Below are 14,925 nucleotides of genomic sequence, written 5' to 3'. Positions count from 1 at the left end.
TGGAGTGATAGCCTTCCTTATTCAAAATCCCATTTACCTTGTACAAATCTCCCACTTTACCAGCATCAAAGCAACCCCAGACCATCACATTACCTCCACCATGCTTGACAGATGGTGTCAGGAACTCTTCCAGCATCTTTTCAGATGTTCTGCGTCTCACAAATGTTCTTCTGTGTGATCCAAACACCTCAAACTTTGATTTGTCTGTCCATAAAACTTTTTTCCAATCTTCCTCTGTCCAATGTCTGTGTTCTTTTGCCCATATTAATCTTTTCCTTTTATTAGCCAGTCTCAGATATAGCTTCTTCTTTGCCACTTTGCCCTGAAGGCCAGCATCCCGGAGTCGCCTCTTCACTGTAGACGTTGACACTGGCGTTTTGCGTGTACTATTTAATGAAGCTGCCAGTTGAGGAGCTGTGAGGCGTCGATTTCTCAAACTAGAGACTCTAATGTACTTGTCTTGTTGCTCAGTTGTGCAGCGGGGCACCCACTTCTCTTTCTACTCTGGTTAGAGTCTGTTTGTGCTCTCCTCTGAAGGGAGTAGTACACACCATTGTAGGAAATCTTCAGTTGCTTGGCAATTTCCCGCATGGAATAGCCTTCATTTCTAAGAACAGGAATAGACTGTCGAGTTTCACATGAAAGTTCTCTTTTTCTGGCCATTTTGAGAGTTTCATAGAACAAACAAATGTAATGCTCCAGATTCTCAACTAGCTCAAAGGAAGGTCAATTTTATAGCTTCTCAAATCAGCCAAACCATTTTCAGCTGGGCTAACATACTTGTGCAAGGGTTTTCTAGGGTTTTCTAAACATCCATTAGCCTTCTTACACAGTTAGCAAACACAATGTACCATTAAAACACTGGAGTGATGGTTGTTGGAAATGGGCCTCTATAGACCTATATAGATATTGCAATAAAAACAAGACGCTTGCAGCTAGAATAGTCATTTACCACATTAACAATGTATAGAGTGTATTTTTGATTCATTTAATGTTAGCTTCATTGAAAAAAAATGTGCTTTTCTTTTAAAAATAATGAAATTTCTAAAAGACCCCAAAACTTTTGAACGGTAGTATATATATATATATGAGAAAACCGTCTACGACAAAGGTTGTAATAACTGGCAAGCAGCCGAAAAATGGATCCAGTGCAAGGAAAAAATATGGCCCTGTTATTCACGTAAGAGAAAAATAACCAGCCCAATAGTGCAGACAGAGGTGACAAACACTCCGATATTACCACTGCAGATATGTAGGCAATTGTGCTTACCACCATACATAGATCTGTGTAAAATTCTGTATGTGGCCATTCAAACCAGAATATACACCTCCATGCTTTACAGTGCAGGCTGCATGGAAAAATCCGGAGAACATGCAAAATAAAGACTAGGCATCATGATGTAATACTCCATTTTCTCACTAAACATCTTTAAACAAAAGTGTCAGGTCCCTTTTAAGAACTGCTAAAATTATCTTTGCAGAAAAGGAAATGAGAGTTTGCACTTTTGGATATTTTATGCTAAGATTTACCGTAGTCATTGAACACCCACAAATGCTTAGAGCCCCAAGGGGCTGCATGAGGAGACCAGTGTTACCAATGGCCTGTGGTAGTTGGGGGCACTGGAGCCCCCGGATACATTTGCGGCCCACGCATTTCTCTCCCAGGTAGGCGATTCTACCTTCTATTCCCTGCACAGGAGCAGAGGCTGAGCAGCGGGGAAAGTGACGTTGTCCAGCTCCATGTGAGAACATAACAAAGCGGCAGCTGGATCATGACACAGCAGGCGAGGAATTTCTGGAAGAAAGATCAGGAGGAGGAAGAAGAGGAAACAGGAAAGTGCAAGGATGAAGTGTGTGGAAGAGATTAGCGAGAAAAAGACATGGAGGACGCCCGCAATGAAAAGCTTCTGCACCGAGAACAAGAAAAAATGCCCCCCGCCTCAGGGAATTAGGAACAGATGCCGGCAGACTCTCCGAGAGGTGGGAAATAAAAATCACAAAGAGATGGCAGCGGCGAGAGCGGCCGGGAAGGAGCCGTCCTCAGTCACCAAATAATCAGAGACTTCATAACAAATGTAAAGAAACAAAGAGAAGCAAAGTAACACTGAGCAGAGTTTATCTTATGTCATCTGTATCCATGGAAATGTATCCTAAACACAGGGAAGTGAGCCAACATGTCCAACCGAAATCATCCCAACTGTGTCACCATCCATATGTCTGACTGCGAAAACACATGGAATCTACTAAAAGAGCAGAGTCACCGGCTACAAGATCCCAAGATACATCCTGTATTGTACTCCAGAGCTGCACTCACTATTCTGCTGGTGCAGTTACTGTGTACATATAGTGGGGGAAATAAGTACTTGATCCCTTGCTGTTTTTGTAAGTTTGCCCACTGACAAAGACATGAACAGTCTAGAATTTTAAGGGTAGGTTAATTTTAACATTGAGAGATAGAATATCCCAAAGAAAATTACATTGTATAAATTAGATAATTGTTTTTGCATTTTGCAATGAGAAATAAGTATTTCATCCCCCTACAAACCATTATGAGTTCTGGCTCCTACAGACCAGTTAAACGCTCCTAATCAACTCGTTACCTGCATTAAAGACAGCTGTCTTACATAGTCACCTGTATAAAAGACTCCTGTCCACAGACTCAATTAATCAGTCAGCCTCTAACCTCTACAACATGGGCAAGACCAAAGAGCTTTCTAAGGATGTTAGGGACAAGATCATAGACCTGCACAAAGCTGGAATGGGCTACAAAACCACAAGTAAAACGCTGGGTGAGAAGGAGACAACTGTTGGCGCAATAGTAAGAAAATGGAAGAAATACAAAATGACTGTCAATCGACATCGATCTGGGGCACCATGCAAAATCTCACCTCGTGGGGTATCCTTGATCACAAGGAAGGTGAGAGATCAGCCTAAAACTACAAGGGGGGAACTTGTTAATGATCTCAAGGCAGCTGGGACCACAGTCACTAAGAAAACCATTGGTAACACATTACGCTTTAAAGATTTAAAATCCTGCAGTGCCCGCAAGGTCCCCCTGCTCAAGAAGGCACATGTGCAGGCCCATCTGAAGTTTGCCAATGAACACCTGGATGATTCTGCGAGTTATTGGGAGAAGGTGCTGTGGTCAGATGAGACAAAAATTGAGCTCTTTGGCATTAACTCAACTCGCCATGTTTGCAGGAAGAAGAAGGATGAGTACAACCCTAAGAACATCATCCGAATCATGAAGCATGGTGGGGGAAACATTATACTTTGGGGGTTCTTTTCTGCAAGGGGGACATGACGACTGCACCGTACTGAAGGGAAGATGGATGGGGTCATGTATCACAAGATTTTGGCCAACAACCTCCTTCCCTCAGTAAGAGCATTGAACATGGGTCGTGGCTGGGTCTTCCAGCAAGACAATGACCCAAATCATACAGCCAAGGCAACAAAGGAGTGGCTCAAAAAGAAGCACAGTAAGGTCACGGAGTGGCCTAGCCAGTCTCCAGATCTTAATCCCATAGAAAACTTATGGTGGGAGTTGAAGCTGTGAGTTGCCAAGCGACAGCCTCAAAATCTGAATGATTTAAAAATGATATGCAAAGAGGAGTGGACCAAAATTCCTCCTTACATGTGCGCAAACCTCATCATCAACTACAAAAAAAAGTCTGACTGCTGTGCTTGCCAAAAAGGGTTTTGCCACCAAGTATTAAGTGTTGTTTACCAGAGGAATCAAATACTTATTTCTCACTGCAAAATGCAAAAAAAAAAATATCTAATTTATACAATGTGATTTTCTTGATTTTTTTGGGGGGGATATTCTATCTCTCAATGTTAAAATTAACCTACCCTTAAAATTATAGACTGTTCATGTCTTTGTCAGTGGACAAACTTAAAAAACAGCAAGGGATCAAATACTTATCTCCCCCACTGTATATTCCATTACTTATCCTGTACTGATCCTGAGTTACCTCCTGTATTATACTCCAGAGCTGCACTCACTATTCTGTTGGTGCAGTCACTGTGTACATACATTACTGATCCTGAGTTACATCCTGTATTATACTCCAGAGCTGCACTCACTATTCTGCTGGTACAGTCACTGTGTACATACATTACATTACTTATCCTGAGTTACATTATGTATTATACCTCAGAGCTGCACTCACTATTCTGCTGGTGCAGTCACTGTGCACATACAGTACAGACCAAAAGTTTGGACACACCTTCTCATTTAAAGATTTTTCTGTATTTTCATGACTATGAAAATTGTACATTCACACTGAAGGCATCAAAACTATGAATTAACACATGTGGAATTATATACTTAACAAAAAAGTGTGAAACAACTGAAAATATGTCTTATATTCTAGGTTCTTCAAAGTAGCCACCTTTTGCTTTGATGACTGCTTTGCACACTCTTGGCATTCTCTTGATGAGCTTCAAGAGGTAGTCACCGGAAATGGTTTTCACTTCACAGGTGTGCCCTGTCAGGTTTAATAAGTGGGATTTCTTGCCTTATAAATGGGGTTGGGACCATCAGTTGTGTTGTGCAGAAGTCTGGTGGATACACAGCTGATAGTCCTACTTAATAGACTGTTAGAATTTGTATTATGGCAAGAAAAAAGCAGCTAAGTAAAGAAAAACGAGTGGCCATCATTACTTTAAGAAATGAAGATCAGTCAGTGCAAAAAATTGGGAAAACTTTGAAAGTGTCGCCAAGTGCAGTTGCAAAAACCATCAAGCGCTACAAAGAAACTGGCTCACATGAGGACCGCCCCAGGAAAGGAAGACCAAGAGTCACCTCTGCTTCTGAGGATAAGTTTATCCGAGTCACCAGTCTCAGAAATCGCAGGTAAACAGCAGCTCAGATTAGAGACCAGGTCAATGCCACACAGAGTTCTAGCAGCAGACACATCTCTTCAACAACTGTTAAGAGGAGACTTTGTGCAGCAGGCCTTCATGGTAAATTGGCTGCTAGGAAACCACTGCTAAGGACAGGCAACAAGCAGAAGAGACTTGTTTCGGCTAAATAACACAAGGAATGGACATTAGACCAGTGGAAATATGTGCTTTGGTCTGATGAGTCCAAATTTGAGATCTTTGGTTCCAACCACCGTGTCTTTGTGCGACGCAGAAAAGGTGAACGGATGGACTCTACATGCCTGGTTCCCACCGTGAAGCATGGAGGAGGAGGTGTGATGGTGTGGGGGTGCTTTGCTGGTGACACTGTTGGGGATTTATTCAAAATTGAAGGCATACTGAACCAGCATGGCTACCACAGCATCTTGCAGCGGCATGCTATTCCATTCGGTTTGCGTTTAGTTGGACCATCATTTATTTTTCAACAGGACAATGACCCCAAACACACCTCCAGGCTGTGTAAGGGCTATTTGACCAAGAAGGAGAGTGATGGGGTGCTACGCCAAATGACCTGGCCTCCACAGTCACCAGACCTGAACCCAATCAAGATGGTTTGGGGTGAGTTGGACCGCAGAGTGAAGGCAAAAGGGCCAACAAGTGTTAAGCATCTCTGGGAACTCCTTCAAGATTGTTGGAAGACCATTTCCGGTGACTACCTCTTGAAGCTCATCAAGAGAATGCCAAGAGTGTGCAAAGCGGTCACCAAAGCAAAAAGGTGGCTACTTTGAAGAACCTAGAATATAAGACATATTTTCAGTTGTTTCACACTTTTTTGTTAAGTATATAATTCCACATGTGTTAATTCATAGTTTTGATGCCTTCAGTGTGAATGTACAATTTTCATAGTCATGAAAATACAGAAAAATCTTTAAATGAGAAGGTGTGTCCAAACTTTTGGTCTGCACTGTACATTGCATTACTGATCCTACACTGATCCTGAGTTACATCCTGTATTATACTCCAGAGCTGCACTCACTATTCTGCTGGTAAAGTCACTGTGTACATACAATAGTGTTCAAAATAACTCATGTGTTTGAACACACTGCTATTAAGCACTAAGTTTTTATTCCCATGCATTGGGAACATTGCACACTGTTTTCTAATTCAAAACATGAGGAGAAGTGTATATAATTTTTAACTAATTTACAGAAAATAACAAAAAATTAACATTGGGCTGTTCTAAAAAATAGCAGTGTCTGCAATTGTCTTTACAAACTCACAATATGTATCTTGAGGATGTAGCATTCCTGTGAATCACTAACCTAATATTTAGTTGTATACCCACAGGTTTTTTTTTAGAGCTGCTTCACATCTATGTTGCATAGAGTCAACAAACTGCTGGCACCTGTCACCTGTTATTCCAGCCCAGGATGCTTTGACTACATCCCACAATTTTTTGGCATTTGTTGGCTTTGCCTCAGAAACAGCATTTTTTATGTCACCCCACAAATGTTCTATGGGATTAAGGTCCGGGGATAGGGATGGCCTCTCCATAACCTCAATTTTGTTGGACTGTAACCAAGATTTTGCTCGTTCTGGTGTGTTTACGGACATTGTCTTGTTGAAACACCCATTTCAAGGGCATATCCTCTTTAGCTATAAGGCAACATGACCTCTTAAGTATTTTAACCCCTTTCCAACATGATACGTACTAATACGTATCTGTGCCCTGGGCCTTATGGACCAGATACATATTAGTACGCATTGGCGATTCCGCCCGCACACAGACTGTGTTATCGCCGCCGGGTGTCAGCTGATTGTCACAGCTGACACCCGGTGCTATGTGCTGGGAGTGGTCCCGCACTGCTCCCAGCACATTAACCCCCGAAATGCTGCGATCGAACTCGATCGCAGCATTCCGGTGGCAAAAAGGAGGTAAGCGCTGGTACTCTCCTCCTCTCCGGCGTACCGTGGTGTCTGTGGCCGGGTCCCGTGGTTGTCATGTGACCCGGATGTCGCCATGACAACATCCAGGTCGCCATGACAACATCCGGGTCACCTGACACCAGGAAGATACTTTGATCATGCGCAGTGCACGATCACAGTATCTTCTCCCTCTGCAGCTGTGACAGCCTGTATAGCACAGGGATGCTGCTGCATTCCTGTGCTATACATGAGATCAGAATGTAAAAAGTGAAAGTCCCATAGTGGGACAATGTGTAAAAGTTAAAAAAGAATCAAAGTGAAAAAAAAATTTGAAAAAATATTTTAAAAAAATTAAAAAAATAATCCCCAGAAAATAAAAATATATTGTATCCATCAATAAATAGTATTATCAAAAAAAAAAAATTTTGGTATCACCGCGTTCGGAACGACCTGACCTATAAAACTGTCCCACTAGTTAACCCCTTTAGTGAACACGGTAAAAAAAAAAAAAAACGAGGCAAAAACAATGTTTTATCATCATACCGCCAAACAAAAAATGGAATAAAACGGGATCAAAAAGACGAATGTAAATAAAAATGGTACCGCTGAAAACGTCATCTTGTCCCACAAAAAACAAGCCGCCATACAGCTCCATCAGCCGAAAAATAAAAAAATTATAGCTCTCAGAATAAAGCGATACAAAAAATATTTTTCTATAAAATAGTTTTTATTGTGTAAAAGCACCAAAACATAAAAAAACTATATAAATGTGGTACCGCTGTAAACGTACTGACCCGAAGAATAAAGCTACCTTATCAATTTTACCACACGCAGAACGGCATAAAAAAAAACAACAAAAAAAAACTATTCCTGAATTGTTGGTTTTTGTTTATTCTGCCTCCCAAAAATTGGAATAGAAAGCGATCAATAAATGTCACGAGCCTGAAAATGGTACCATTAAAAATGTCAACTTGCCCCACAAAAAAACAAGCCGTCACATGACTCGGTCGGCCGAAATATGGAAAAATTATAGCTCTCAAAATATGGCGATGCAAGAACAAGCGTCTTTTAGTGTGTGACAGCTGTCAATAATAAAAACCCGATATAAATCTGGTATCGCTGTAATCACACCGACCCGAAGAATAAAGTCATCTAATCACTTATATGGCATGAGGAAAGGCGTAAAAAATAAACTCTAGGGTTAGGGTTAGGATTGTGCTAGAGTTAGGGTTGGTTTAGGGTTGTGTTGGGGTTGGGATTTTTTCAAAAGTAAAGAAAAAAAAAAAGTGAAGATATGGCGACCAGTGTTGAGCCAAGTGCTCGCTACTTGAGTTTGCATTGGGTGCTTGGGTATGCACAGAGTATCGCGGGTGCTCAAGTGACAAGCTCGAGTCTCCGCCCCATATCTTCGCGGCCAAAAAAACCTGGTGGGGATTGCCTGCAATGCACGAGTGATCCCCGCCTGTTTTTTTTTGGGTGTCTAACAACCGTGAAACATGTGGGGCGGGGATTCGAGCATGTTACTCGAGCACCCGTGATACATGGTGCATACCTGAGTACCCGATGCAAACTCAAGTAGCGAGCACTTGCGCTCAAGACTAACGACAACTTATTCAATATGATGACCTAATGTTATCAATTTCTGTGTCGTACCTCTGGGTTCCAAATGTTCACTATACGCCTTCATAAAATCCTTGAGGGGTCTAGTTTCCAAAATGGGGTCACTTATGGGGGGATTTCCACTATTTAGACACATCAGGGGCTCTCCAAACGCGACATGATGTCCGCTCTTGATTCCAGCCAATTTTGCGTTCAAAAAGTCACACAGTGCTCCTTCCCTTCTGAACTCTGCCGTGCGCCCAAACAGTGTATGTTCCCCACATATGGAGTATCGCTGTACTCAGGAGAAAATGCACAAAAGTTTTTGGGGTCCATTTTCTCCTCTTACCCTTGTGAAAATAAAAATTTGGGGCTAAAACATAATTTTTATGGAAAAAGTTAGATTTTTTTATTTTCATGGCTCCATGTTATAAACTTCTGTGAAGCACCTGGGGGTTCAGGGTGTTCACCACACAGCTAGATAAGTTCCCTGAGGGGTCTAGTTTCCAAAATGGTGTCATTTGTGAGGGGTTTCCACTGTTTAGTCACATCACGGGCTCTCCAAATGCAACATGGTATCCGCTAATTATTTAAGCAAATTTTACATTCCAAAAGTAAAATGGCGCTCCTTCCCTTCCGAACCCTGCCGTGCGCCCAAACAGTGGTTTTCCCCCACATATGGGGTATTGGCGTGCTCAGGAGAAATTGCACAACAAATTTTGGGGTCCATTCTTTCCTGTTACCCTTGGAAAAAATAAAAAAATTGGGGTCTAAAGTAACATTTTTGTGAAAAAAAGTTAAATGTTCATTTTTTTCTTCCACTTTCCAAAAATTCCTGTGAAGCACGTGAAGGGTTAATAAACTTCTTGAATGTGGTTTTGAGCACCTTGAGGGGTGCAGTTTTTAGAATGGTGTCACTTTCGGTTATTTTCTGTCATAAAGGCCCCTCAAAGTGACTTCAAATGTGATGCGGTCCCTAAAAAAAAAATGGTTTTGTAAATTTTGTTGTAAAAATGAGAAATTGCTGGTCAACTTTTAACCCTTATAGCTCCCTAATAAAAAAAAAATTTGGTTCCAAAATTGTGCTGATGTAAAGTAGATATGTGGGTGGGAAATTTTATTAACTATTTTGTGTAGCATATCTCTCTGATTTAAGGGCATGAAAATTTAAATTTAGAAAATTGCAAAATTTTCTACATTTTTGCCAAATTTCTGATTTTTTCACAAATAAACGCAAGTGATATCGAAGAAATTTTACCACTATCATGAAGTACAATATGTCACGAAAAAAACAATCTCAGAATCAGCGGGCTCCGTTGAAGCGTTCCAGAGTTATTACCTTACAAAGTGACAGTGGTCAGAATTGTAAAAATTGTCCCGGTCATTAACGTGCAAACCACCCTCGGGGGTAAAGGGGGTTAATATATGCAAACTGGTCCATAATCCCTAGTATGCAGTAAATAGGTCCGGCACCATAGTAAGAGAAACATGCCCATATTATGATGCTTGCACCACCATGCTTAACTGTCTTTAAAGTGTACTGTGGCTTGAGTGCAGAGTTTGGGGGTCGTCTGACGAACTATCTGCAGTCCTTGGACCCAAAAAGAACAATTTTACTTTCATTAGTCCACAAAATGTTTCTTCATTTCTCTGTAGGCCAGTTGATGTGTTATTTGGCAAATTGTATCTACTTCAGTACATGTCTTTTTTTAACAGTGCGATTTTGCAGGGACTTCTTGCTAAGAGATTAGCTTCACACACAGTACTCACAGGTAACTTGAGACTGTCTTTGATCATCCTGGAGCTGATCATTGGCTGAGCCTTTGCCATTCTGGCTATTCTTCAATCCATTCGAATCCTAGTCTTCCGTTTTCTTCCACGTCTCTCTGGTTTTGCTTTCCATTTTAAAGCATTGGAGATCATTTTAGCTGAACAGCCTATCATTGTCTGCACTTCTTTATAAGTTGTACCCTCTCAAATCAACTTTTTAATGAAAAGTACACTGTTCCTCTGAAGAATGTCTTGAACGACCCATATTTCTCAGGCTTTCAAAGAGAAATGCATGTACAACATGTGCTGGCTTCACCCTTAAATAAGGGCCATCTGATTCACACCGGTTTCTTCCCAGAGTGATTGACCTCACTAATTGAACCCCACACTGCTATTACTTTGAACACTTTCCCTTTCAATTAATTATTCAAATACACAGACTCAAAAACATGCAGATCATGAATGCGAAGTCTGGTGGTTTTCTTAGAATCTACTGCACCAACTGGTAAATTGTTTGACATGTGGAAATATAATTTATACCAAAACAGTGATTAATCTGTTTAGTCATATTGGACTGCTATTATTTTGAACACTACTGTACATACATTACTTATCCAGTACTGATTCTGAGTTACATACTGTATTATACTCCAGAGCTGCACTCACTATTCTGCTGGTGCAGTCACTGTGTACATACATTACATTACTGATCCTGTACTGATCCTGAGTTACATCCTGTATTATACTCCAGAGCTGCACTCACTATTCTGCTGGTGCAGTCACTGTGTACATACATTACATTACTTATCCTGTACTGATCCTGAGTTACATCCTGTATTATACTCCAGAGCTGCACTCACTGTTACAGGATGTAACTCAGTATCAGTACAGGATAAATAATGTAATGTATGTACACAGTGACTCCAACAGCAGAATAGTGAGTGCAGGAGGTAACTTAGGAGCTGTAAGTCATTTGTCAGCATTTTAGGATTGCACCCCTGTACTGCACAGTAGTAGATCAGATACTGAATCTGCAGGTAGATGTGAGTTTTTGGTACCTGGGGGGACAGCACGGTATATTATACACCCCCCAGTTGAATCAGCAGATGATGATTTCCTATCAGATGTGCAGCATCAGCCACCACCACAAATTGCCTATAGATTCTTTCAAGTCTACGAACTGGCAGAATCCTGATTCACCCTGTGAGTTACAAGCCTGTCTGCCGTCCTCATCTGCTGCAGTCTCCGTCCCCCGGGGCCATGTCCTTCCTCTTTCATCGTGTCGTTACAAGCCTACCATTACAGGCTCTAAACCGTTCTCCAGCTGTTCGCCATGGACCAGATTCAGTAACCAGATGAGAAGCCGCGCGTATTGTCAGGAGGGTGATAGGATGTTACACAAAGAAGATGGAAGTCGCGGTGACGTCACTGCTCAGGCATCCTCATCGCTCAGTTACCGGGAAATAATGCCGCATAATGGGGTGATAAGATAATAGCGCCACATGGTAATAAGGAAACCCAGTAAACTAAAAAAGTCCAACTCTCAAAGGCAGAAAAAATATACACTGCTCAAAAAATAAAGGGAACACTCAAATAACACATCCTAGATCTGACTGAATGAAATATTCTCATTGAATACTTTGTTCTGTACAAAGTTGAATGTGCTGACAACAAAATCATCAATGGAAATCACATTTATTAACCAATGAAGGCCTGGACTTGGAGTCACCCCCAAAATTAAAGTGGAAAAACACACTACAGGCTGATCCAACTTTGATGTAATGTCCTTAAAACAAGTCAAAATGAGGCTCAGTATTGTGTGTGGCCTCCACATGCCTGTATGACCTCCCTACAACACCTGGGCATGCTCCCGATGAGGTTGCGGATGGTCTCCTGTGGGATCTCCTCCCAGACCTGGACTAAAGCATCCGCCAACTCCTGGACAGTCTGTGGTGCAACGTGACGTTGGTGGATGGAGCGAGACATGATATCCCAGATGTGCTCAATCGGATTCAGATCTGGGGAACAGGCGGGCCAGTCCATAGCTTCAATGCCTTCATCTTGCAGGAACTGCTGACACACTCCAGCCACATGAGGTCTGGCATTGTCCTGCATTAGGAGGAACCCAGGGCCAACCATACCAGCATATGGTCTCACAAGGGGTCTGAGGATCTCATCTCGGTACCTAATGGCAGTCAGGCTACCTCTGGCGAGCACATGGAGGGCTGTGTGGCCCTCCAAAGAAATGCCACCCCACACCATTTCTGACCCACTGCCAAACCGGTCATGCTGAAGGATGTTGCAGACAGCAGATCGCTCTCCACAGCGTCTCCAGACTCTGTCACGTGTGTCACATGTGCTCAGTGTGAACCTGCTTTCATCTGTGAAGAACACAGGGCGACAGTGGCGACTTTGCCAATCCTAGTGTTCTGTGGCATTTCTTTGGAGGGCCGCACAGCCCTCCATGTGCTCGCCAGAGGTAGCCTGACTGTCATTAGGTACCGAGATGAGATCCTCAGACCCCTTGTGAGACCATATGCTGGTGCGGTTGGCCCTGGGTTCCTCCTAATGCAGGACAATGCCAGACCTCATGTGGCTGGAGTGTGTCAGCAGTTCCTGCAAGATGAAGGCATTGAAGCTATGGACCTGAATCCGATTGAGCACATCTGGAACATCATGTGTCGCTCCATCCACCAACATCACGTTGCACCACAGACTGTCCAGGAGTTGGCGGATGCTTTAGTCCAGGTCTGGGAGGAGATCCCACAGGAGACCATCCGCAACCTCATCAGGAGCATGTCCAGGCGTTGTAGGGCGGTCATACAGGCACGTGGAGGCCACACACAATACTGAGCCTCATTTTGACTTGTTTTAAGGACATTACATCAAAGTTGGATCAGCCTGTAGTGTGTTTTTCCACTTTAATTTTGGGGGTGACTCCAAATCCAGACCTCGATTGGTTAATAAATTTGATTTCCATTGATGATTTTTGTGTGATTTTGTTGTCAGCACATTCAACTTTGTACAGAACAATGTATTCAATGAGAATATTTCATTCATTCAGATCTAGGATGTGTTATTTGAGTGTTCTTTTTATTTTTTTGAGCAGTGCAAAAAAAAAAAAAAAAAGTATTTACAGAAAAAGTCCTGAAAAGTGCAGGGATTTGTAAGAAGGGTCCAGGCTGGAAAATCCTCTGTCTGGTCTACATGGGCGGCACAAACCTCTCTCCTGTGCATGCGATATTTATCTGTCCTGAGAGGCGACGGGGTCTCACTGCTGGTACTCCCATCTAACTCAGTAACAGAGCCCCTTCCGCCAGAGCGGTCAGTGGAGAAGTGTCCGTATATTCGCACCTCTTACCATTCATTTCTTTGGAAGTTCTGGATATTATCGGTTACTCCCATACATAGACATGGAAGTGCCACATGGGCAGACACCTCTCCCTGGACAGCACCGCTGGATGGGCCTGAGATAGATGAAACCAGTATGTATTTGATATTACAGGGGTTGTCCAGGCCCCCACAGATCTTATATCTTAAGCATAAGCCATCAATATGGGACATCCTGCTAATGTCCTAGATGGGATACCCCTGCACGTCCTGCATGAGTGGTTATAGAGCAGGTTTCTCTGAGGATGATGCAGATTCTTCTCCGGTGGTTTACCCCTATACATCGTGTAATTTCACAGCAATATGCCACGTCTGTATACCCCCCTGCGTGCTTAAAGATGGTCATGTCATGCCCCAATTACTGGAATGAATGGAAACCACAGGTTGTAGCAGTGGAGAAATCTGAGAGCCTCGGGTCGGTATTAAGTAAAGCAATGTGCAGGGCTTTTGTTTCAGTTACCGCCTGTGACATTTGAGTTAAAGGGTCAAGAGCAGAACCTTGTAATTATCTTCAGACCAAAACTGTGAAATGTCGGTGTATAAGAGCAGCCTAACTGCACTGCAAGGTCCTGGACGCTCTGGATGCCCTCCGGAGCAGACGGAAATCTGCTGCCAGCTCAGAGCGAGCAGCACAGTCAGGAAACATGCTACAGAATGATCCCAAATCAGTCTCCACTCTGGACGGAGGCGCTTTCCACTTCAGTAGAAGGAGCTTATTCCTCCGCACCCACAGGACAATAAAAGGAGCAGTCCTGATCCCTTCCTACTCCGGCTGTAATGTCCGGGGATTTAAAAGGGAGCTCAGGACGTCTATTTGAAAGTTGCAGAACTTTTCATTCAATGTTTCTTTTTATGAACTTTCTAATAGTTTGTGTTTCACTTCCTTACCATTTGTAAGAGCTGTCTGGGTGCCTGGGAACGACAAATCCCATACCGGCCTACAGAGGTCATGATCAGACAGCTGAGGGGTTGTCACAGTGTATCAGCATAAGTGCTATGAGCCTGCAGTGATGCATTGGGATTGGATTGACTATACAGATACATTGCCGCAAACCCTCCACAGTGTGAGGAAGGCTCAGGACAGGATTTTAGCCTTTGAATTGGAGACGTCTCTCACATATTGTGAAGAATATTGGGTTTAGGTGAATTAGAAAAGCTTTTAGGGTGAAGGATTAAGAATTATGGCTCTCACTTACTTCCCACTTCTACTAGAATGACATCCGATGATGACCCTGCCTCATTGGAGGCCACACAGGTGTAGTCCCCGGCATCCTCCGCAGTCACCTCCTGAAGGGTCAGAGTCTCACCATATGAGCCACTGACGGGGCCTTTAACCTCCTTGTCACCTGAAGATGCAGAATAATTCCCCATTAT

General features: G+C 42.7%; 1 protein-coding gene across 1 annotated transcript in view; it reads right to left on the bottom strand.

Annotated features, from left to right (window-relative positions):
• HMCN2 (hemicentin 2) overlaps nt 1-14,925 on the bottom strand; it is a 145,841-nt gene that overhangs the window by 90,324 nt on the left and 40,592 nt on the right. The window contains exon 15 of the mRNA XM_073640738.1: nt 14,748-14,897. Coding sequence (XP_073496839.1) covers nt 14,748-14,897 — 150 coding nt within the window. The remainder of the gene's footprint in view (nt 1-14,747; nt 14,898-14,925) is intronic.

The sequence above is a fragment of the Phyllobates terribilis genome, unplaced genomic scaffold, assembly GCF_046119375.1.
Source record: "Phyllobates terribilis strain yellow unplaced genomic scaffold, ASM4611937v1 Scaffold_7__3_contigs__length_470593459, whole genome shotgun sequence".
NCBI classification, from domain to species: Eukaryota; Metazoa; Chordata; class Amphibia; order Anura; family Dendrobatidae; genus Phyllobates; species Phyllobates terribilis.
The sequence above is the reverse complement of the archived record's forward strand: the minus strand, read 5'-3'. Positions and strand labels throughout refer to the sequence as shown.